The sequence below is a fragment of the Lachancea lanzarotensis genome, scaffold LALA0S06 (assembly GCF_000938715.1).
Source record: "Lachancea lanzarotensis genome assembly LALA0, scaffold LALA0S06, whole genome shotgun sequence".
NCBI classification, from domain to species: Eukaryota; Fungi; Ascomycota; class Saccharomycetes; order Saccharomycetales; family Saccharomycetaceae; genus Lachancea; species Lachancea lanzarotensis.
In genome coordinates, this window is record NW_019212884.1 from 55,249 (window position 1) to 79,513 (window position 24,265).

At 44.2% G+C, this 24,265-nt stretch overlaps 10 protein-coding genes across 10 annotated transcripts; 8 read left to right on the forward strand and 2 right to left on the reverse strand.

Moving 5' to 3' along the window:
- Positions 1–642: 642 nt before the first annotated feature.
- On the forward strand, positions 643–1,305 carry OPI3 (LALA0S06e00518g1_1; the record flags this gene model as incomplete). Its single annotated transcript, XM_022771695.1, has 1 exon — positions 643–1,305. One exon carries the CDS (start codon positions 643–645, stop codon positions 1,303–1,305), a length of 663 nt encoding a protein of 220 aa, XP_022628873.1.
- Positions 1,306–1,747: 442 nt separating this feature from the next.
- On the forward strand, positions 1,748–2,983 carry LALA0_S06e00540g (LALA0S06e00540g1_1; the record flags this gene model as incomplete). Its single annotated transcript, XM_022771696.1, has 1 exon — positions 1,748–2,983. One exon carries the CDS (start codon positions 1,748–1,750, stop codon positions 2,981–2,983), a length of 1,236 nt encoding a protein of 411 aa, XP_022628874.1.
- Positions 2,984–5,007: 2,024 nt separating this feature from the next.
- On the forward strand, positions 5,008–6,732 carry DIP5 (LALA0S06e00562g1_1; the record flags this gene model as incomplete). The annotated part of the gene is made up of 1 exon (XM_022771697.1): positions 5,008–6,732. The coding sequence occupies one exon, from the start codon at positions 5,008–5,010 to the stop codon at positions 6,730–6,732; it is 1,725 nt and encodes a 574-aa protein (XP_022628875.1).
- A 792-nt stretch (positions 6,733–7,524) lies between these two features.
- LALA0_S06e00584g (LALA0S06e00584g1_1) lies at positions 7,525–8,796 on the forward strand (the record flags this gene model as incomplete). The annotated part of the gene is made up of 1 exon (XM_022771698.1): positions 7,525–8,796. One exon carries the CDS (start codon positions 7,525–7,527, stop codon positions 8,794–8,796), a length of 1,272 nt encoding a protein of 423 aa, XP_022628876.1.
- A 495-nt stretch (positions 8,797–9,291) lies between these two features.
- LALA0_S06e00606g (LALA0S06e00606g1_1) lies at positions 9,292–10,374 on the forward strand (the record flags this gene model as incomplete). The annotated part of the gene is made up of 1 exon (XM_022771700.1): positions 9,292–10,374. One exon carries the CDS (start codon positions 9,292–9,294, stop codon positions 10,372–10,374), a length of 1,083 nt encoding a protein of 360 aa, XP_022628877.1.
- A 2,212-nt stretch (positions 10,375–12,586) lies between these two features.
- Positions 12,587–13,672, forward strand: LALA0_S06e00628g (LALA0S06e00628g1_1; the record flags this gene model as incomplete). Its single annotated transcript, XM_022771701.1, has 1 exon — positions 12,587–13,672. The coding sequence occupies one exon, from the start codon at positions 12,587–12,589 to the stop codon at positions 13,670–13,672; it is 1,086 nt and encodes a 361-aa protein (XP_022628878.1).
- A 1,057-nt stretch (positions 13,673–14,729) lies between these two features.
- On the forward strand, positions 14,730–15,815 carry LALA0_S06e00650g (LALA0S06e00650g1_1; the record flags this gene model as incomplete). Its single annotated transcript, XM_022771702.1, has 1 exon — positions 14,730–15,815. The coding sequence occupies one exon, from the start codon at positions 14,730–14,732 to the stop codon at positions 15,813–15,815; it is 1,086 nt and encodes a 361-aa protein (XP_022628879.1).
- Positions 15,816–16,857: 1,042 nt separating this feature from the next.
- LALA0_S06e00672g (LALA0S06e00672g1_1) lies at positions 16,858–17,976 on the forward strand (the record flags this gene model as incomplete). Its single annotated transcript, XM_022771703.1, has 1 exon — positions 16,858–17,976. The coding sequence occupies one exon, from the start codon at positions 16,858–16,860 to the stop codon at positions 17,974–17,976; it is 1,119 nt and encodes a 372-aa protein (XP_022628880.1).
- Positions 17,977–18,820: 844 nt separating this feature from the next.
- LALA0_S06e00694g (LALA0S06e00694g1_1) lies at positions 18,821–20,515 on the reverse strand (the record flags this gene model as incomplete). Its single annotated transcript, XM_022771704.1, has 1 exon — positions 18,821–20,515. One exon carries the CDS (start codon positions 20,513–20,515, stop codon positions 18,821–18,823), a length of 1,695 nt encoding a protein of 564 aa, XP_022628881.1.
- A 2,289-nt stretch (positions 20,516–22,804) lies between these two features.
- Positions 22,805–24,013, reverse strand: PDX1 (LALA0S06e00716g1_1; the record flags this gene model as incomplete). The annotated part of the gene is made up of 1 exon (XM_022771705.1): positions 22,805–24,013. The coding sequence occupies one exon, from the start codon at positions 24,011–24,013 to the stop codon at positions 22,805–22,807; it is 1,209 nt and encodes a 402-aa protein (XP_022628882.1).
- Positions 24,014–24,265: the final 252 nt, after the last annotated feature.

The window sequence follows — 24,265 nt, forward strand, 5'->3', positions numbered from 1 at the left end:
CTTCCGATCCAAATTTCATACTTAGCATTACCTTTCGCGTGCTCATAGTGGTCCCGGTGCCCTTTTTATCGTTTTCTGTCCAGTTCGTTGTAGCTGGAGGGCCTGTCATAGCTTATATGAGCATATATCAAATTAACGACATTATGGGAAAAAGTGATATTTAAAGCTTGAACTTAATAGAAGACAGCAGCAAGAGAAGACATCAGCAAAAGATTATCAACAAATTGGATAGTTAACAGCTCACGTTGTTCAAATCCCTTTTGAGCAACTCATTTGAAGCTACTTTCACTGATTCACAGATGTTAATTTTGGTTAACTACAAAAAGCGGGAAGAAATGTGGGCTTGATATAAGAGCTCTAAATCAAACTTGACATAAACACTGCAGAACATGAAAGCTACTCGTTAACTTCACCCTCAACCTCGAACCCAGAAAACCTCGCCATTTTGAACGAATGAGGTCGATCACGATTATGTCGCGTGACCTTAATTATTCTTTTCACATGTTGTTACTAAGGTTCACCACTCATAAAATATATTTAAAGTTTAAAGGTCAACTCCAGATCAATTTCAACCTCATCCACTTCTCTTAACTTCACTCAGTCCAGCTCAATACCGTCTGAAACTCGCTCGTGTATTAAATCATGGATATCCCAAAGGAATTAGGTCAATTGGCCCATAAGGCCCAGGACTTGTACATAGAATTGTTGTCGGACATCGATGGATCCGAAAAGAACTTGCAGATAGCACTATTTTTTGTAGTTTTCAACCCAACGTTCTGGAATATCGTGGCCCGTTTGGAATACAGCACGCACTTCATTACAAAGGTTGCGGGCTCTGCGAAACGCGGGTGCTACTTGCTGGCATTCACGATCTTTTCTCTGGGCATAGTGCGCGACTACTTCTACCACCAAGCTCTCGGACTGCAAAAAACGTCTGCTGCGCTTGACAACGACATCGTCAAGACCATCGGTATGGGTTTGATTGGTGCCGGACAGGTGCTCGTGGTAACATCTATGTACCAATTGGGCGTTACAGGTACCTATTTGGGTGACTACTTTGGTATTTTGATGGACCATATTGTGACTTCTTTCCCCTTCAATGTCAGCAACAATCCCATGTACCACGGCTCCACGCTTTCCTTCCTAGGAACCGCCCTATACTACGGCAAAGCTGCCGGCGTTTTTGCCACACTATTGGTGAACCTGATGTACAACATTGCTCAGCAATTCGAGGAGCCTTTCACGGCCAAGATCTACGCCAAAAGAGATGCTGAAAGAGCTGAGAAGGCCACCAAATCGCAGTAAGTTCAAGATCTGACAGAATCGACCTACACAAGGGCGATTCAAATGAAAGTATGAAGCGTGTCAGTTTCTTGCTCCGAAGATTTTGCGTGGAAATCTACCGATGCCACTACGAAACGATCTTTACATATGTTTTATGTAGCTCTGTGAATACCATATGTCTTCAAAATCCAGCCGTGAATCTCTTCAACCCATTTCAGTGGAAACTGCCAAAACGAGAAGCTAAAGCTTCTTTTGAACCGATTTTTTCGCAGAATTCGGGCAAACGTTAAAAGAGAAAGCGATCATTACATCTACAAAGTTATTCCGTTGCTCGCTTGCTTGCCCTTTTCTCGAATGGTCGGGCTTACCAGCTCATCTCAAATTTTCAGACCGTCATATTAGCTTTGACATCTTTCATGAGCAATGTACTAGTTGAAATCTCGCCAAAAAGATAGCATATAAGATGCCTAGAGATCCTCTCATTGGTATTGTTGGGAAGCCATCTTCAGGAAAGTCAACGACTTTGAATTCTTTGACTGATGCGGCCGCACAGGTAGGCTCTTTTCCTTTCACAACGATTGAACCCAATAGAGCTACTGGATATCTGCAAGTGGATTGTGCTTGTGCTAGATATGGCCTGGAAAAACGATGCAAGCCCAACTACGGGTGGTGTATCAACGGTAAAAGACACATTCCAATCATGCTCTTGGATGTTGCCGGGTTGGTACCTGGTGCTCATTCAGGAAGAGGTTTGGGCAACAAGTTTTTGGACGACCTTAGACATGCAGACGCATTGATACACGTTGTAGACGTTAGTGGTACCACGGACTCAGAGGGTAAAAATACAAGAGGCTACGACCCGTTGTACGACATAGAGTGGCTTCAAGATGAAATACGATTGTGGATCGAAGGCAATTTGGAGAAAAGATGGGGCTCCATCGTTCGCAGACACACTGCCACCAAATCTAGTGCTGTAGACACGTTACAAGCGCAATTTGGTGGATATGGGTCGCATGCGTCGATGATACAGCGTGCTTTGCAACGAATCCAAGGACTGCCACCTTTGGAGCAATGGGATAAAGAATGGATCACCAAAGTAGTTAAATCCTTTATGATGGAGAAGTTCCCTACAGTATTAGGTCTGAACAAGATTGACCACCCCGATGCGGATAAAAACGTCTCCAAAATTATGTTGAAGTATCCAGAAACCAAGGCTATTCTTTGTAGCGCAATCACTGAGGTTTTCTTGAGAAAGCTGCAAAAACAAGGTTTCATTCGCTATGAGGAAGGCACGGAGTTTGTCGATACCTGTGAGGACGACCCTGAAACCTTGAAGGTCCTGGATGACAAGCTACTACAGCGGATCGAGAATATCAGAGACTTAGTGCTGTACCGGTTTGGTTCAACCGGTGTGGTTCAAGTTTTACAAGCCGCTGCTGACACCTTGGATCTGATACCGGTATACACCGTAAGAAATATCAGCACTTTCACCGGCAATCACGGCGAAGAGGTTTTTAGAGATTGTTTTTTGATTAAAAGAGGTACGACCGTCGGTAAAGTGGCGCGCTACGTTATGGGCGAAGTCACCATCGCCGCAGTTGAGACCGTGAACGGGGTAAGAGTAAGTGAAGACGCCATTGTGGAAAAGGGCCAAAATGACATTTTGACGTTCAAACTGGCACCCAAGAGCGTTAATTGAGGAATGAATGAACGAAGTACGGGTCAATGAAAGCAAGAACCCGTTGGACAAGATAGAAGGCGATAGAATAGTGGTGAAGATATCCAGAATGCTAATTGTGGAAGGTAGGTGGGCGTGGAAGGTAAGTGGGCCTGTTTGGAGCCTCTTATATATCAAGCGTCATGGATAGTTATAATGTGATAGCGTGTATTTTGCGGGTGTTAAACGACGAGGCAAGCGTCCGAAAGAAAAGCGGAAAAGGTCGAACAAGCAGAGTGTTACGGCTTTCAATTGAAAAGCTATATGCCAAAAGTTTTTGCGCTCACCCCATTAATGCAGACATGCCCTATGAGTGCGAAGTAAGATCTCTCTTATCGGCCAAAGTGGTGACCCATCAAATGGCCAGCGGGGTACGCACTAAGATCTCTTTATTGACAGAAAGAATTTGAGTGACCCGCTTTATAGTACAGTTGTATCTAGTATTTACCGTGGAGCGTCCACTCTTCTGAGACCTTACGTTGAGCTAAGGCAGCAATAGCACTGCAAAATCGATTGTGAAAGATCCTGTAGTCGAGTATCGGGGTAAGTCAATAGCATCCAGGGAGGAGATTCCAACTTGGAAACATCATGATGGGGCATAAAATGTCAATACAAGCTAATTGACCGTCACCGGCTACAGTTGGTGTGGGCAATCCGATCACAAGACAAGTTAAGAAACAGAGGCTTTTTGGAGCGTTCGCTAAAAAAGAACACCCAACGGACTCTCTTCGAGAGCAGCCAGATCGCTGATGCTGCTGCAAAACCAGAGAAGGGTCGAAATATACCACTGACCCAGAAGAACTATCCTCCAGTGTTGCGAAGCACGTGATCACATTCGACGAAACTCATCCATGCAACCACACGCCCTGATAGAAGAAACGAGCGCAAGCAGTTAGCGGTCAAATCGGGTCACTTGGCCCTTCGTCTATCAACGTAAGTAATCTTCCCATTTCTCCTCCTTCTCCCCCTCCTCTATGCGTTTCCACCATTGATCGCGTGATCTCCCTGCTCTCTCTGTGTCCGCCACTTGTTTTTCTACTCAATTATCTTCTCGAAAAACACCCGATCAGCTGGCGTCGTTTAAACCCATCTTCTTCCATCTTCTACCTACACTTTAAAAGAACGGGCCCCAAATACCAATAGAAAGCATTTCTCTTCTAAAGACCAGGCTCCCTCTCACCACGGCGTCTTCCCCTGGTTGCTCACCGAACACCTACCCTTCGAATCCCACCATCCAAATTTTGTCGTACCTCGTAATCCAACATTTGGACAAACCAGTCCTCTCACCTTCGTCTACTTCCCCATCTCTATTCCCACGTTCTGCTCTCGCCATAACTTCCGCGTGTGATGTTCTTCCAGAGATAACAATTTTTCGAACTAGCTGGCGCAGGGAAACTCTGTTTACTTTACAGATAGCGAAACTTCAGACCCTGGCATACGGCACTTCGTTCTAGAATCCCAAAATCCACGGCTTCTCAGCACTATTTTCCCTCTGGCATGAAAAGAGGGACCCTAGGGTCAGTAGTCTTTTAGAAGCCGTATCAACTTTCGAGCTCATCGCCTGGCAATTCTTATCATATGTTAAAAACCGACTCATCTTTACTGTGGTGGAAAAAACCCTGCGGCCTTAGAAAAACCGGTACAGATAAGAAGGGTCCCAAAGGGTTCCATTAGGAACGATGAACAAGGCCGATGGAGAAGCCTGTTGAACTAATCACATCAGCTATCGCTAGCGGTGGAGTAGAACTGAGCTCAGCATGAACTCGGTGTAGAAAATCTCGACTCAAGACTGTGCCAGTAATTCGTGATCAGTGTCGGATGGAGGCGACTCGATACGCAAGTTCTTGCCGGTCGGTCATTTGATAACGAGCATTTGGTAGGATACCATTCGGGCGGGGAAACTTGGTATAAAATAGAGGAGAATTGACTACGTTGTGGAAATCCTGGTATGGTAGGTCTTGAATTTGTATTGGTAGTCTTCAAGTAGTGTGTGGTATCATAAGAAAATGTCAGTGCTACCTAACGACTTGGAAAAAAAACCAGGCACTGCCCTGTACATAGATGAATCGATCCATGACGGACAGACGTCTGTGGAGTCCGTGGGAAAAGCGGTGATCCACGGCGAAGACGGTAAAGTTGAAGGAACTAGACTTAAAAAGGAACTAGAGGCCCGTCACGTATCGATGATTGCCATCGGTGGGTCCCTAGGTACCGGTCTACTGATTGGAACCGGTGGGTCTCTAGCCAGTGCAGGCCCAGTGTCAATTTTGATTTCTTACTCGTTCATCGGTCTGTTGGTGTACACAGTGATGAGCTGTCTGGGCGAAATGGCCGCTTTTATCCCACTGGATGGGTTTACATCGTACGCATCCCGCTACTGCGACCCTGCTCTCGGTTTTGCCGTGGGATACTCATATTTGTTCAAATACTTTATCGTGACGCCTAACCAGCTGACAGCGGGCGCTATGGTGATGCAATATTGGGTCAGCAGAGACAAAGTCAACCCGGGTGTTTGGATCACAATCTTCTTGGTGCTCATCGTGTTGATCAACACCGTGGGTGTCAGGTTCTTTGGAGAATTCGAATTCTGGCTGTCGTCCGTCAAAGTGCTGGTGATGCTGGGACTCATCATCCTGCTCTTTGTCATCATGTTGGGCGGCGGACCATCCCACGACCGCACCGGTTTCAGATACTGGAAAGACCCCGGTGCTTTCAAGCCATACCCTGGCATTCCCGGATCCAAGGGTAAATTTGTTTCCTTCGCTTCGGTCTTTGCCCTAGCCTTGTTTGCCTACACAGGTACCGAACTGTGTGGTATTGTTGCTGCGGAAGCTAGAAACCCTAGAAAGAGTGTCCCTCGCGCCATCAAGCTTACGCTGTACCGTATTGTTGTGTTCTACGTCATCACAATCTTCCTCTTGGGAATGTGTGTGGCTTACAACGACCCACTGCTGTTGAAAGCGAAGAAAATGAGCACATCTGCCGCGGCCTCTCCGTTTGTCGTGGCTATCATCAATGCAAAAATCCCTGTTTTGCCCCACATCTTCAACGCATGCGTCCTGGTATTTGTCTTCAGCGCCTGCAACTCCGATTTGTACGTGGCATCCAGAACCCTTTACGGTCTAGCCATCGACAACAAGGCTCCCAAAATCTTTGCCAAAACCAACAGATGGGGTGTTCCATACAATGCTCTTATGCTCTCGGTTCTATTCTGCCTGCTTGCATACATGAACGTTGCCTCGTCGTCAGGACAAGTTTTCACCTACTTTGTCAACGTTGTGTCTATCTTTGGTCTATTGAGTTGGATCTCCATTCTAATCACATACATCAGATTTGACAAGGCCGTGCGTGTGCAATTTGGCGACAAGTCTAGTCTCTCCTACACGGCCGCCATGCAGCCTTGGTCTGCATACGTGTGCTTGTTTTTCTGCATTTTGGTCGGTTTGATCAAGAACTATACCGTCTTCCTAGGCCACAAGTTTGACTACAAGACTTTCATCTCAGGTTACATTGGTATTCCAGTGTTCTTCATCTGCTACGTGGGCTACAAGCTAATCATGCGTACCAAGCTGATTGCTCCAGAAGACGTTGATCTCTACACATTCAAAGCAGCCATTGATGCCGAGGAGGAAGAAGGCAAGATCTACGATGCTGAGCATGAAGAGAAATTGAAGAACGAGAAATGGAGTCTCGACTGGATCTACGACAGATTTTTGGGATGGATATTCTAAATCTCGTTGCGGTGGGCTGTATTTACTGGAGTAAATAACACTGATAATGAAAGGGTTAGACGGCACAGAAACCAGTAGTAGTTTTATCTCTTCTAACAAGGCAGAAACTTGCTACTAAGTTACTTGAGCGACTGTAAGGGTCGTTTTATGTAGCATTGCATATACTCATACACATATAATACTATTACTATTCATGTCTTCTATACTGATGTTTATGCGATGCTCTTCAAGAGGCAGTTGTAAGTGACTTGGTGAGACCGGTGTGAGTAGGAAAGGCCTTTCAAAGATGGTGATGCGGATAAACGCTGACGCTTGGAAATTGGAAATGGCCGTCTACTATGGGAGGATGAAGGTTACTTTTTGACCCCAAACGGAGCGCAAGTATGTGACTACAACTCCGGAAAGTTCAAATTTACATTTTTGGACGAATCAACAGGTATTGACTCGACAAATATGGTGCTTAGCTAGAAAGAGAGAAAAAACAAAAAAACCTCAAGAGTTGGGGCCCAATTATTATACTACGCGATGCCTATCTCTTGGCTCGTCATGAGCCCATTCCGAAACTGGTCAGTTGTTGTCGTTAGTTCTAGCAATACCATGAGGTATCTTAATGCGTGGGAATCACGTGCCATATGTCAAACAAGTACATAATGATACCTAAATACTTTGGCAGCTTCCATTCACGGTTCACCTTTGTGTTTGCACTTCATGACATGAACGTCTGAAAAAATCAGATACTCGTTCCCTCTCATTCATTGTGTGGATACTCGATAAACGACATCAGTAGTTTGTATGGGCGTACTACACTTTTCCTTTTTTAGACCCTTCTGCTTACGTAAAGAGATTACTCGAAAAAAGTACTCGGACTTTGTCACGTGCAGAAGCTCTTCTGCATTAATGTTCTCGATATACATCTATAAATTCCTTGGCAAACTCATGGTAACTATATATCCAGGCATATATCTGAACATTGGGCATTCCGCCATGGTTCAAATTTCGTTTGCCCCAAGTTTGGACTGTCCCCAGCTGTCCCCCGAACTTTTCACCAGCTACTTATCCTGGAGATTGCACAATTTAGTGAAAGCAAGTTACCTTTTCGTATGGCTCTTCGCAACGGCTTGCTTTTCACTCGCCGCTGCAATCATTTCGAAGGAAATGGGTAACTGGTTCTCCGAGACTGCTAAGGTCTGTGTGTTTCTCAGTTTAGCGGCTCTCTTCAAATCGATTCCCTTCTGGAAGACAGCGAAGCTTGTTCCCGAACTGTACCCACAGCTAGCAAAGGAAGTTGCAGAGCTAGGACCGAACTATAGCCCCAAAGACTGGGATCTGCTAGCGCAGCATGCAAATGAATTTTTATTTAAAGAAGGGTTGTGGCATTCCAAGCTTTACTTTTACGACGGGGAGGAATGTCTCCATTGTTTCCGATGTTCCGTCTATCTCCCAACAGTAAGAACTGCTTCTGAAAAACGCAACGGCCAACTCGCTCTCGCTGCTCAGATTTATGAAAAAAGCCTGGGTAACTATTGGAATGCTTGGGAAGCTGCTGAAAATACACAAGTGGAAGCACCTCGACAATATTTGCCCAAAGACAGATATCGTTTCTCAATTTTATATGATTGGGCCTATGGAGCGAAACATATCTCCTACTTTCCTCTTCTTTGGATGCTGTGCTCCCTGTGGAGCGGCCGGAAAAATGATTCAAGAACAGTGGATTTGTCGACATTTGGTGGATTGGTTGTGGTGTTTTACACAATTTGCATGTTTTGGGAAAGGCCAAGCGCCAAGGAATTTCCTCTTACACCAATACAAATCTTGAAGTTCCTGAAGCTGGTGGCAGAATTGAAACCTGGCCAAAGCGACATGGAGTGGGATGGGGTCGCGAGGAAAATGAACGCTTTTCTCAACGAGACGGGCGGTTTGCGAATAATAAACTACTTTTTCGACGGGAAGGAATGCCGCGCCAAGTTCCAATTGATAATGGCGAAAGTGATTCCTAACAGTGGTATTGAGAAAAGCTCATTCCCGGAGCTTATTAAATTCGCAAGCGAGTTCAAAACCATCTGAGAATCATGGACACAATTTTTGCAGTGGGGGGCAACGAGGTATATTTGGCTTTCAAACTGAGCTCTGAACGAGCGGGTTCGCCATGTTTTCAGAGAATTCAACGCTCACGCTGACGATATTGAAAAAGTTACTGTTGGCATCTATCGATTAACCCCGAATTTCGAAAGTGAAGTAGCTGATAAATATAATTGTTCAGATGCCTAAGTCACTGCTAAGCTACTGCTACGATCTCGATTGTTCGCGTATGAGAGTTTCCAACTGCTATGTCGACCGGCGATTGCTAGTCACTGCGTTGCAACGACCGTTGATTTTTACCGTGTAACGATGCAGCAACGGCTTACGTAATAAACGGCTCGAGAGAACTCGGACTTCATCACGTTTTGGTTCTTATATATTAATAGAGTAGAGTTCCTGGGAGTTCCCATCCCTCATCTCATCACAACACTCAAAAATCTAAATGTACCACCCTGATCCTAAGTTTTCTAACTCTTGACTATGATTCTAGATTTAGGCTTCCGAGGGGGTAAAGTTCCCCAGCTCCCTGTAGAACTTTTCAGCAGTAAATTATCTTGGAAATTGCACGATTTGGCGAAAGCGAAGAAGTACTACGTATGGCTTTTCGCACTGGCAATTTTCCCAGTTGTCACACTAAGCATTTTGAAAAAGACTGGTACATGGTCTTCATGGATTACTAAATTTGTTGTGCTCTTGAGTGCTGAGATTGTTTTGGCAAGCTTGCCTTTTGCATGCCAGTTCAAAAAATTGAATAGAATCCCTAAGCTGCTGCGGCCACTGTTGATAAAAGAAGTTGTCGAACTGGGGTTGGACTTCAGGCACGAAAACTGGAATATGATTGCTAAACGTGCAAACGAATTTTTGCTGCAGGAAGGATTCTGGCATTCTGAGCTTTGCATATACGATGGTGAGGAATGTTTACGTTATTTTAGGGGTCAAGTTTATCTCCCATATGTTAACGTTCCATCTGAGAGTCGAGAGGAACAATTAGCCGCTCGTATCTATGAAAAGAGCTATGAAGATTACTGGAATTCGCAGAAATTGGCCAAGATTACAACGGCTGAAGAACCATGCCAAAATCTGCCCAAGGACACTTACCACTTCTCGTTTGTATATGATTTGGTCTATGGTGGCAAGAAAGCACTGAAGTACCTTCCTGTTGTTGTGCTAACGTATCTCCTCTTGAACTTCAAGATAAGCCCAAAATTGATAGTTACGGCGTCGGTAATTGGGTTTCTGCAGTTGATGTGTTTCTCCTATCCTCTTACAAGACAAGGTAGGAAAACAGTACTTTCTAGACCAGTACATGTATTGACGCTAATGAAATTGAAACTACACTTGGAGCCCGGTGAAAGTGCTAGTGAGTGGGATAAGGTTGCGAAGAAAATGAACACCTATCTAAATGAGGAGGGTATTTTGCGCGATAGAACAGTATTCTTCGACGGGAGGGAATGCCACGAAAAGTTCAAATCCTTGCTGGCCTCAATACTTGCGGATGGTGATATTAAAAGGAACATGTATCCAGAGCTCATTCGCTTCGCAATTGAATGCAAAACCGCATAACGTCCTCATAATTAACTATTGGATCACTTAAATTCAATATCTTCCAAGTCAATGCTGGCTTCTCTGCTGGTTAATTGAAGCTTGCCGTGGATTTCGTAAGACATTCAACGGCTTACACTGCGAGGAAAGAGTGTTCGGCGAAAACAAGCCACCTTCGTTTGTTGGGTTGGACGGCAGGCAAAATTGCATACACCAAGGCGTCGAAGTTGTTGTTGAGATGTGTTGCAACGTTAAGATGCGCACCAGACGAAAAGTATAAGGCGTGAGAAAGACCATTTGTAGCATTGCCGCTTTTCCTTGAAGCAGTACCATTTCAGTTCTCGAAGGTCAATGCACCCAACAATGTCAGCCCACTGGGATTGAACATGTCCTGATACTCGCTGAATCCAGTCAACGTTGTGTGGTAATAATCTGCTGTACCTATGCTATCGCTATAGGCACTTGGTTAAATAGACTCACCGTGCTTGGCGGAGGCGGCAGCTGAGCCCGCATTTGCCGCAGCTACGGCTGCTAGGCTAAACGGATTACTTAGCGCACCATATACAAGCGCAATTGCACTGGAGATCCAGCATTATGGATCAGCAAGCTCATTCGTGTAGGCATTTACAGCAATCACGTCCGAGATGGCCGCGGCTGTGACCTTTAAACCTCCACTTGCTGCATTTTGCAGCTCACATCCAAGTGACCCTCCTCCGATGGTACTTTGCAACAACACCACCACTAGTTACAGCTGCTGCTGTCGCCTTCGATTGAATCGAGTACTTTTCGACAAAGGCAGGATGATGCTTGATAAAGAGAGAGCAGACAGAAAGAAGAGCAATACGAAGAAAATTAACATCGCTTGTTGAATTTGGTGATCATTTTGGGAGACCAGATCTTCATACAGATCTAATTTGGTGAATGAATTCTGTTTACCTTAAGGCCTCTCAATTGCACAAGTTTGACTGCTTTGAGTCCGGTACTTATACTCATTTCTCCCTGTGAAGACGGTCGAAATGTTATTATCGTTCGCTTCGCATCTTACAATCCTGCTGGATATAATTCAGGTGCGACTATTTGATGATGATTTTCGTACAGCTCATGCATGTCCAATCCTCCAAAATCCCTAGAACGTGGGCGAGTGCCACAAGGTGTTTGAAACTTCACCTGCGCCGTGTCCCTGCATGCTGCGGGTATAATCTCTTTCTCCATCGTAGATTTGGCTCAGATAGCATCAGCTTTCAATCAGTCTTTTCGCTCGCTTGATAAACCAGCATGATGGTGATGAAGTGCTCTTGAAGCTGCCAATACCAACGTGTCAACCCCGGGAACTGAAATAATTTCTGGGCTTCACCTGTGGTTGCGTGGTGTAGTCCTCAGATACTTTGGGCGGTGTTTGGAAATTAGGGATCCGGTCTAAAACACGGTAAACAGAAGCAGAAACGGACCGAACATCTTTGGCGTTCGCAAGAATTTTGAGAGCTTTAAAGACTTAAGTGATTTTCCTGATATTAGCTGACAAGACTATTGTTGATACAGTATACTGGACTTATCTGGCGTGGTCGGATTTTATAATTTGCAGTGAGTACTGGGAATACTTCTTCTTCTAACTCTCTTCTAAGGATATCGTCGCGACCTTACTTGAAAAGACTTAAGTCCGCGGGCAAGAAGGGTAGAAAGGATGCGTTTGCCTTACATTTGGAAAGAAAAAGGCAAGTCATTGACGTGCCATACGGAACGATGAATGGCGAACGGTGCAGATCCTAAGCCTTTCAGATAGCGCAAGCACGACATGTGTGGCGTTGAATATCGTTATTTCATTCGAATGAATGATGAGATAGATAATAAGCTATATGCGATGCCGTCCAACGCCAATGGACTGAATCGGATGATAAATGAGCAACGCGAATTTGAAAAAAGGGCTTCGTACGGAACAGGTGGCTTGAATGTTGTATCTTTAGAGTTTGTGAATGAATAATACTAAGGCTTAATTCGATCTCGATACCGCTCGGTATGGAACCAGGCATAATTAGGGCTCCAGGACCCTTTTTTCTTTTTAGAACGACCACGGCTTACGTAAGAAACGGCTCGAGAGAACTCGGACTTTATCACGTTTCTTGTCATTATATATCAATAGAGTAGATTACTTGTTCATTAACAACCATCGATCTCATCAGAACACTCAAAAGTCAAAGCCTGTTAGTCTGGTTTCTACATTATCTAGCTTCTGACTATGGTTCTGGATTCCACCTTCCGCAAGAGAGAATTGGGTTATTCTCAGCTCCCTGTAGAGCTTTTCAGCAGTAAATTTTCGTGGAGATTGCACGACATAGCTAAAGCAAGATACTTTTACGTATGGCTTTTCTCACTGGCGATTTTTCCGATGGTTGCTGCGATTCTTGTGCTGAAGACTAATACTTGGTCTTCCATGGTCACCAGATACATTGTGATATTCAGTGGTGAGCTTGCATTCGGATCGTTACCCCTAGCTTGCCAAGTGAAAAAGCTTAAAAGCATTTCCAAGCTACGGTCACTGCTGGTGAAGGAAGTTGTCAGGCTTGGACCAGATCTCAACTATGATGACTGGAACTTGATTGCTCAACATGCAAACGAATATTTGCTCCAAGAAGGGTTCTGGCACTCTGAACATTGTATCTACGACGGTGCAGAATGTCTAAGCTATTTCAGGGCTCAAGTTTATCTCCCATCCATCAATAATCCATCCGAAAATCACGATGAGCTACTCGCTACTGAGCTTTATGAGAAGAGCTATGAAGACTACTGGAATTCGCAGGAATGCGTTAAGTTTACGACGGTTCAAGAGACCAACCAAACTCTTCCCAAAGACACCTATCACTTCTCGTTAGTGTATGATTTGATCCTTGGTGCCAAGGAAGCATTAGCGTTTCTTCCCCTTGTCATGCTGTTTTTTTTGCTCTTGGTTTCAAAAATTAACCTAACAATGCTAGTAACATATTCGGTATTGTGGTATTTACAACTACTGGCCTCCTTCTGTTTCTTAACGAGAATGAGCAGGAAACATGTAATCTTCACACCGATGAATGTGATGAGGCTCTTGAAACTGGAGCTACAGTTGGAGCCCGGTGAAAGTGCTAGGGAATGGGACGAGGTTGCAAAGAAAATGAACACCTATTTGAAGGATGAGGGTGTCTTTCAAGGCAAGAGAGTATTTTTTGATGGTAAGGAATGTCATGCCAAATTTCAATCGTTGCTGGCTGCAACGCTTCCGGAGGATGACACTAAAAAGAGTTTATACCCTGAACTTGTTTGTTTTGCGAGTGAATTTAGAACCGCATAGGGACCTTAGACTTCGGAAGCATTTTTTGAAGTTAGTGGGAGCAGAACCTTACTGACATTTTGATTGTTCTTAAGAAGGCTAGTCCACCTATCTTTACAGGATAAGAGACATTGAAAACCATGCGCTGAAAACCTGCGCAAAGGCAGGCATTTGCAGTTCCATTTAGACTTCTGGAGCCTTTACTGAGGGCGTCTTGAAAAAGTTGATTTTTCGAATAATCTAGAGCAACGAAATTTAGCAGCAAAGCCAGCTATCTTGAACGTGTGCACCGCACTATAGCTGGTGCGCCAAGCTACATACTGGTCTGTCACAAATTACTACCAGTATGCTTAACGCGACTCGCCCACATACACTCTTCCCAACCAATTACAAGCCAATACAGTTTTAAACTTGACTACCGAGACATTCCCACTGTTTGGAGTGGTTTGTATTGTAGTATACTTTCATTACAACCGTAGCCCTCTTTTCAGTCATCGGGAAGCTTGACAGTTGAACCGTACATGATAAGTCACAGCGCGTATTGCATACTACACCGCGTGATTTCTGGCGTCATAGTAGTGTATAGTAATAGGAAAACCAGAAGTACCGGCTACTTTGCTCCCCCCGGAATACTCCGACCTCGAAAAGGTCGTTTCTCGTTGAAATACATTTACCGCTCACTTCAGCCGCAACGCTTTACGTCACGCTCAGGATCTAGTAAACATTTAACAAAATGGCTCGAAAACTATGCGATGAAACAAACCAGATTTTTTGCAGAGCATCTTTGATGCATTGGCATCTAGACTATTTAATGGCAGCGTGCATTTATTTCAGTTTGATTGTTGCCGTAACGCTGTATCGAGACCTTGAATATATCATTTGAAGATTTGAAAATGCTCCTTTTCTAGTCTTTCTCGGACTTTTCGTGAATTACGTAATGAACGTCTCGAGACAACCAAAATATCATCACGTGAAGTGTATATGCAGAAATTAACTCTTGGCATTTATCATCCTGACCGCAGCACTCGAGCTCCCAAGTCATGGAAAGCCAGGACCCTAGACCTTTCAACTTGTAGCTATGCTTCGGGAATCACAGTCTTTCAGGCAGAGTTCGGACGTTTCTCAGCTGCCCGCTAAATTTTTTAGCAGTAAATTATCGTGGAGATTGCACGATTTGGCGAATGCAAGGTACTTCTACGTATGGCTCTTCGCACTGGCAATTTTTCCGGTGGTTACTACAAGCATTGTGAAGAAGACTGGTACGTGGTCCTCATCAATAACCAAATTCACTGTGTTCGTGAGTGCTGAGATTGTTTTGGCAACATTACCTTTTGCATCCCAGTTCAAAAAACGGAAAAATATTAAGAAGCTGCGGTCAGTGTTGCTAAAAGAAGTGGTCGAGCTTGAATCAGATTTCGCTCATAAACATTGGGATCTGATCGCAAAACATGTAAACGAATATCTGCTCCAGGAAGGCTTGTGGCACTCTGAGCATTGTATCTACGATGGTGAAGAATGTCTACGCTATTTCAGAGACCAAGTGTATCTTCCTTTCGTTGTGAATCCATCCGAAAAGCATGATGAGCAACTCGCCACTCAAATTTATGAGAAGAGCTATGAAATTTACTGGAGCTCGCAAGAGTTGATTACGAAAATAGCGGCCCTAGAACCGAATCAAAATCTGCCAAGAGACACGTACCGATTCTCGATTGTATATGACTTGATCCATGGCATCAAGCCGGCATTGAAGTTTCTTCCAGTTGTTGTGCTGAGTTCCCTCTACATGAAGTGGAAAATGAGTTTAAAAATCATAGCTACGGCGTCGGTATTTGGGTTTTTGAAGCTTATGTGTTCGTCCTGTCACCTTACAAGAAGAAGCAGAGGCAGAGCTCTTTCTCAACCATTACACATATTGACGCTTTTGAAACTGGAGTACCACTCGGAGCCCGGTGAAAGCGCAAATAAGTGGGATGAGGTTGCAAAGAAAATGAACACCTATTTAAACGAGGAGGGTGTCTTACCAGATAAAAGAGTGTTTTTTGACGGGAAGCAGTGTCATGCCAAATTTGAATCATTGCTGGCCGCAACGCTTCCAGACGATGATATTAAAAAGAGCTTATACCCGGAACTTATTCGTTTTGCGAGTGAATTCAGAGCCGCATAGGGACCTGAGACTTTGGAAGCATTTTTTTGAAGTTAATGGGAGTAGAGCCTTTCCAACATTCTGATTAGTCTTGGAAAGGCTGGTCTACCAATCTTCATAAAAAGAGAGACATTGATGACCATGTGCCGAAAAGCAACACAAGGACCGGCATTTGCAGCTCCATCTAGACTTCTGGAGCCTTAACCAATAGACTATCGCTTGTCTGGTGTTCTTTCTCACACCGCCTCAAAAAAAAGTTGATTTCTCGAAAAACTGAGAGCAAAGAGATCTACTATCAAAGCCTGCGATCCCGGACGTGTGCACCGCACTAAGTATGGCTGCTTCAAGCTCTTTACTCCACTCACGAATTTCCACGAGTACGCCTGACGTAGGCAGGCAACGTACACTATTCCCAACCGGTCACTCTCGTTCAGTTGATCGGGCACATACAACATACTAGCCCATACAATTACCCTAGATTACCAACACATTTTAACTTTTTGGGGTGGTTTATCTTGTAGTATACTATCGTCGCAACCAAGACCCTCTTGTCAACCACCGGGAAGCTTGGCTCTTGGACCGTACTCGGCTATCAATCACAGCGCATATCGCAGACTATGCCGCGTGACTTCTTGATCTAGAATAGTTGTCAGTGAGAGGAATACTTCTTTACTAGAGGCACCGGCTACTTGGGTCCCTATGAAATATTTTGAACTTGAAAAGCTCATTCCTCGTTGAAGCATTGTTCCCCCTCACTTTTGTCACGAGGCTCAGGGTCGCGCTTGAGGTTAAGTAGATGTTTAACAAATTGGCTTGAAATCCATGCAATAAAACAGGCCAGAAATTTGAAAGAACATCATTGATACTTTGACACATGAATGTGTAATGGTAGTGTACACTCATCTTAGTTTGATTGTTATGGTAGCGCTGTATCGAAAGCTTGATCATATCGTATGAAAGTGCCTTTTCTTTTTGTTTTCGGACTTTTCTTTACTTACGTAATAAACGTCTCGAGATAGCCAGATCTTTATCACGTGAGATATATACGCATTGTAGCATACGTATGTGGAAATCAATTCTTGGCACTCATCACTCTGACCGCAGCACTCGAGCATCTAATTCATGGAAAGCTCGGACCCTACAGCTTTTAGCCATGCTTAGAGGATCACAGTGTTGCAGGCAGAGGCCAGACGTTTCTCAACTGCCCGCTAACTTTTTTAGCAGCAAACTATCGTGGAGATTGCACGATATGGCGAAAGCAAAATACTTTTACCTCTGGCTCTTCACATTGGCAATTTTTCCGGTGATCGCTGCAAGTATTTTGAAGAAAACTGGTACGTGGTCTTCGCCGATTACTAAAGTTATTGTGTTATTATGTGCTGAGTTTGTTTTGGCATCCTTGCCCCTTGCTTGTCAGCTTAGAAAAGTAGATAGCACTTCCAAGCTACGGTCACGGCTGGTGAAGGAAGTTGTCGGGCTTGGATCAGATTTCAAATATGACGACTGGGATTCGATTGCACAACATGCAAACGAATATTTGCTTCAAGAAGGTTTCTGGCACTCCAAGCATTGTATCTACGACGGTGAGGAATGTCTAAGCTATTTCAGGGCTCAATTTTATCTCCCGATCGTCAATGATCCATCCGAAAATCACGATGAGCTACTCGCCGCTGAGCTTTATGAGAACAGCTATGGAAATTACTGGAGTTCGCAAGGATGCGGCAAAATTGCAACGGTTCAAGAGGCAGGCCAAAGCTTGCCCAGAGACACCTATCACTGCTCGTTAGTGTATGATTTGGTTTACGGTAGCAAGCAAGCATTAAAATGTCTTCCTGTTGCCGTGCTTGTATATTTGCTCATGGCTTGGAAAGCAAACCTAAGAGTGACAGTTATACTTTCAACGCTAGGGTTTTGCCAACTACTGTGTTTTTTCTGTCCCTTCACTATAGCGAAACGAAAATGGATTCCTTTTACACCGATACACGTATTGACGTTAATGAATCTTGAGGTACAATCGGAGTTTGGTGAAAGTGCTAGAAAATGGGACGAGGTTGCGAAGAAAATGAACATCTATTTAAATGAGGAGGGTGTCTTGCCAGAGAGGAGGGTGTCTTGCCAGAGAGGAGGGTGTTTTTTGACGGGAAGGATTGCCATGCCAAATTTGAATCATTGCTGGCCTTAACGCTTCCCGACGATGACACTAAAAAAAGCTTATACCCGGAACTCATTCGTTTTGCCAATGAACGCAAGGCGGCATCAGGACCATAGAATCATTTGTTGAATTTGAGGAAACGCACCTATCGCAGATTATTGACTGAGTCTCGAACAATAGTGGTTTTATTAAGCTATAGCAGGGCATTGCCCTTTCACATCACTCTAAGAGTACAGGTCAAAATCTTTTCAAGGCAGACTTAAAATTCGCTTGGCAAATTCAGACTAGATTTAGTTGTCTGTAATGACAGTATTAGATCGAAACGAACTCCGTGGGCTTTATATGAATAAGGTTGCAAAATGTGAGGATTACTTTACAGGGCTTACAGATGGGCAATTCATTACTTTGAATTGTTTTCCACGAAAACAAATGGCACGCGTGGGTAATCAGTGATGAAAACTTGTCACCCACGTATCTCGCACTTGGCCTTAGCGCTCGTTATATCGAATTCCATCAGGCACTGGAAACTTTATATTTCTCTCTTAAGCATCAGTTCCGTACCACTGTGGCTATTAGTTCGACTTTTCCCCCAAATCGTCTTCACCTAAATCTAAACATCTGATTTCATGACATCTCAGTTATCCTTTCATTTCGCGAGTTGGTATCCTACGAACTTGGCAACATTTCTTCCAGCTGCCCATTGACCTTCGATTACCATTCCTAGGCACTTAACAACCTTTATAACACTTCTTGATAAAAAGTTCGTCAATCATTTCTATAACAAACCTACTTGCTGGGACATAAACACTATTCAACTAATAAACAGAAAACGTTTGGTTTTTAATTGTTCGTTATTTTCACCTTAATAGTCCATTTAAGCAGACTTGGCGTTGGCGGCAGCAGTCAATTTAGCTTGCTTAACCAAAGATTCTGGAGCGTCCATGGTTGGCAACATGATTTCGATCATTCTGATCTTGTCGTTCTTGTTGAACTTGGAGCATTCAGCTAGCTTGTTCCATTCACCAGTGGTGGCAACTCTGAGGGCTTCAAAGTCGGTGGCACCGAAAGCTGGCAATAGGTCCAAGTGCTTCCATGGCTGGATGTCGTTGTATTGAGCGGTTTCACCGTGAATCAATCTTTCAATGGTGTAACCGTTGTTGTTCAAAACGAACAAGTATGGCTTTAGGTTCCACTTGACCATGGTGGAGATTTCCTGGACGGTCAATTGCATAGAACCTTCACCGGTGAACAAGATAACTCTCTTGTTCACGTCGATTTCTTCGGCGGCCATCACAGCACCCAAACAGGCACCAGTGGCGTAACCGATGGAACCCCACAAGACCTGGGAGATACCGTAGGTGTTGTTAGGGAAGTGAGTTTGGTTAATACCGAAAGCGGCGGTACCAGTTTCAGTGATGACAATGTCACCTTCTTGCAAGAACTTGCCAACTTGGTTCCACAACCATTGTTGGTTCAATGGAGTCTTGGCGTCGACTTCGGCGTTTGGAGCTGGCAAAGCTGGAACAGCAACTGGCTTGTAGTCCTTGGCAACTTCACCAACACGGGTCAAAAGTTTTTGCAAAACGAATTTCATCTGAACACCTGGGAAAGTGGCGTTTCTAACCTTGATGTGGTCAGAGTGGAATTCGACAACGTTCTTGGTCTTGTAAGAGTAAGAGAAAGAACCGGTGTTGAAATCGGACAACAAGGCACCGACGGACAAGACCAAGTCAGCGGATTCAACGGCTTCCTTGACCTCTGGAGAGGACAAAGTACCAACGTAGACACCACCGAAACGTGGGTGTTGTTCGTCAATGGAACCCTTACCCATTGGGGTGACGAAAGATGGGAATTGAGTAACGTCAATGAGCTTCTTGGTCTCGGCCTTGACGTCGTGTCTGGAGGCACAAGCATCGGCCAAGATGACTGGGTTCTTGGCGTCCTTGATCATCTCTAGCAAAGTAGCGACGACTTCTTCTTCGGCGTTAGGGTCGTTTGGCTTCAATTCCAAGTCGATTGGGGTGTCCAATAGCTTGGCTGGGACCATTTGGTCGACCAAGTTGGCTGGCAAACCCAAGTACACTGGTCTTTGACGGATGTAAGTGGTACGGATACAACGGTCAATTTCGGAAGTGGCGGTGGCCAAGTCGGAGATGACAGCGGTGGTTTCAGAGATGTTGGCGGACATTCTGTGGAAGACGGTGAAGTCACCGTTACCCAAGGTGTGGTGCAACAATAGCTGCTTGGCCTGGGAGGAGATGGATGGCACACCGACGACGTGTAGAACACCGACGTGTTCGGCGTAAGAACCGGCAATACCGTTTAGGGCCGACAATTCACCGACACCGAAGGTGGTGATCAAACACGACATACCCTTGATACGGGCGTAAGCGTCGGCGGCGTAGGCGGCGTTCAATTCGTTGGCGTTACCAGCCCATCTCATACCGGAGACTTCGTAGATTTCATCCAAAAGACGAAGGTTGAAATCACCTGGCAAACCGAAAACGGTGGTGACATCGATTTGCTTCAATCTTTCAAAAAGATAGCGACCTAGAGTAATTTCAGACATTGTTAATGTGTGGTTTTTGATTGGTATTGAGTGTGTTGATGTAAATTCAAACAACTGCTGGGGAAAGAAGCAAAAGAGAATAATGAAAGTAGAGGGAATGGATTTGAATGTGGGAAAAGGTAGCTGAAGTCTTCCTTATATAGTCGATCTGGGCGATGCGCGGAGATGTATGGGTTAACCCTTTTTTGTTTTTGTGTAATGGTGTGTTTATTATAGAGGGAGTTGTTTTTGTACGGGATTTTCTAGGGATATTGGGGTGGCACCACGCGTTGGAGGAGAACATCACGCCACCGCATAAACGCATAATTGCATATGTGCATATGTGGATGGAGGGTGGTGAAGCATAAGCGAATATGCGTTTATGGGGAGGCCGGAAGTATGGTTGAACAATGAGAGCGATAGCGATCAGTTGTCAATGACAGTGATGGCTAGTGGCATAGTTGAACGATTGAGAGCGTGAGCGATCAGTTGTGAATAACGCGGCTATAAGCACGGATGAACAATTGAGAGCATCAGCGATCAATTGTGAATAGTAGAGATAGCTAGTAACATATCTGAAAAATTGAGAGCATCAGCGATCAATTGGAAATTATAGAGATGACTGTAATAGTTGAACAATTGAAAGCGTCAGCATTCGATTGTGAATTGTAGAGATGACTTTTGGTATAATCTGACCATTGAGAGCGTCAGCGATCAATTCGGAATAATGGTGGCGTCTGTTATAGTTGAACAATTGAGAGCGACAGCGATCGATTGTGAATAAAGATGACTACAACTACAGTTGCGAATAGTAGAGAATATTGGAAGCATAATTGTGCATCGTGGTGATGACTTTCAGTATAAATGAATAACCTCTCATCTGCGATCGATTGCTTCCAATATTCTAACGCTCTCGATTGTGAACCTAAAAGAGGGCTATAGGACTATCCTAAAAGAGGGCTATAGGACTATTAGTATAGTTGAAAAGTTGATTGCTGCTGCTTCGCTGATGCTCTTAATTGTTAGACTATACCAATAGCCTTTCTACTATTCACAATTGATCGCTGACGCTCTCAATTGTTCAACTATGCCACTAGCCATTACTGTCATTCACAATTGATCGCTGACGCTCTCAATTGTTCATCCATGCTTATTGCCTCTTGCATCCATCCCCGTAAGCGCATATTCATAATCCCTTCCCTTTAAACGCATACCATGCAGTATGCAGATAGGAGGAAATCGGATCGCGAAACGAGATAAGTACTGAAATTTGCATCACGTGACGTCTTCAATTCACCAACAATTTTTCAAACTCTTTTCACCCAGTTGCTAGCAACCATATTGAACCGTGAAGGTTAGAAAATATTTCCAATAATACACTACCACCTCATCTTCATCCTGTTTACCTCATCTCTCTTTTTTTTTTCTGGGAACTCCAAGCTTCCAATTGAACATCATATGATGGTCGTTTCGTCACGTGACACTTTATCGTAGAATCTTTTACTGGAAAGCACTTCTCCTTTGTTGGAATTGCATACGTGGCCGAATATGCTTGATTCCTATTGCTACGTGTGATTGTGGGGCTTTTCCAATTGAGAATTTTGAGTTGCCGTCTTTATCATTAGTAGCGGTTCACGAAGCTTCCCTGCGCCAGTTTGGATAAAAGTGATGTAGGCTGGCTGTCATAGTATATGTTCCTCATAGTGCCGGGTATAAAATGTTCCACTGCGTTGTCAATTCTTGTCATATAGCTAAAACAAACAATAAGAAACATCGCCAAATGTCTCGCACGCTTGCCGTGTGATGACATTCCAAACACACCATATCTTGAGTAGTGCGACCTTATGTCGCATACGTTTAGCACCTGCAGGTCATATCTGGATCTCTGAATATCGACTATTTTCCTGTACATCAATCACTGGGAAACAATCAACCCCTGGTAATCGTAGTGGTTTCAAAACGATCAATGTAGATAATACGAACCAGGACTTTCGTCTCTCGGTTCTCTAATTCTCAAAACAATCAACTTGACCCAACTAAGATGCAATGACAGAATAGTATAAAGTGATGTTAGCAACACAACCATCAATATCACCCCAAACACACCAAACTTGGACTATACGGTACCTAAATCTCCGTCTTATCACTTATCCGCTCCTTCTCGACTACTCCACCACTCAACAAAGTCCCCCAGCATCCTTACAATTTTACCTATCATTTATGTTTTCGTCTCCGCCATCAACATTGATTAATGTGTCCAATTGCTTCTTTTAAGTGGGAATATACAATAATTTCGACGAGGCCGACTGACTACTTCTCTAAAGAAATCTCTAAGTCCTTAACGTAATCCACAAACCTTTGAGCCTTCACCTTAGCATCCGCAAATTCATCGCTAACTTTAACGTCCAAGTTTATCAAAAACTCGTTACTTGAAGCGATTTCATGCTCTACTTTCGCTCTGGTAGAAGAGCCCGCTAGAAGGTCAAAAATATCGTCTTGCTGTTGGGAGATCAATTCTCCGGTCGATAGGGGAACGACATCATACGAAACTTGGAATCTTTGCTGTCTTGGTTCAGGAGTGATTAATTCCTCAAACAAAGAATCGTAATGTACCGAATTTGCATTGGCAACAGGTTGTTCATGCGATAAATATTTGGCCTCGTTGATATAAGCTTTCAACGACCGTAGAAGTTGCTCCGTGTTGACGTCAGGAGCCGTCTTGAAATGAATTTGCTCCGAAAGCACCACAGGTTGTGGCTTTGCAGGGGCATTTTCCTTAGGCTTTTGTTGTGGTTCTGGTTGCTTCAATTCTATGTTGGAGAGGTCTAGTTTTTCGAATTTTTGAATGTATTTCGTAAGTTTGGTGACCGAGCCCTCAGAAATTTTACCTAGATGCGACAAAACGTCACCTTTGAGAATTCTGCCCTTGGGACCGGACGCAGGGATGCTGCTCAAAGCCTGTTCATTAGATATTCCATTTTCGTGCAGTAGAATCTGCACCGATGGGAGCAGCACTTGAGAAGCATTGGCTTTCCCAGATGAAGACGAACCGCTGTTGGCAGCGCGACTTTCGCTCTTTTGCTTGGAGTCGTCGTTTACGGGAGTCTTCGAAGACGCTTTAGGTTCAGCGGTTTCCTGTGGTTTTGCTTGCTTGGGAGCGCTTTCGGTAGGAAATTCCAAAGTAGCCAAGTCATCCTCGGGCTCTGCCAAATAAGCAATGGGCTCACCAACCTTCACATCTTTGGCTCCATCATCGATCATAATCTTTGCTAGCTTCCCGTCATCCTGGGCCTCCACGTCGATTTGAGACTTATCGGTCTCCACTTCCAGCAGAACGTCACCAGCAGAAAAGGACTCTCCAACTTTGAATTTCCATTCCACAATCCCACCTTTTTCCATTGTAGGGGACATAGCTGGCATTGCAAACACTTCGGCTTTGAAAAGCGATTGTCCGCTGTGTAGGCATCGGAAGAGAGCCGTTTTTTTTACAGAACCAGTCAAAGCATTGCGAACAAACATTCTAGATGCCTCACGTACTCCACAAACCTGTGTTAAACGCTCTTTTAGTGGTTTGAAATTATAATCTATCTTTGATGATGAGCTTCAATTCTTATATTCAACATACAATTTTTTTCCCTACCAATAAGATTTAACATGGTGAACAAGATCGCGATATCACAGTAAAGCAAGCGTCACGAAAATTACTAGCCTAGCAGCAGACTCCAATAAGACGCACAACTTCCCAGAATAATAAAGGCCTTTGTTGGCTAT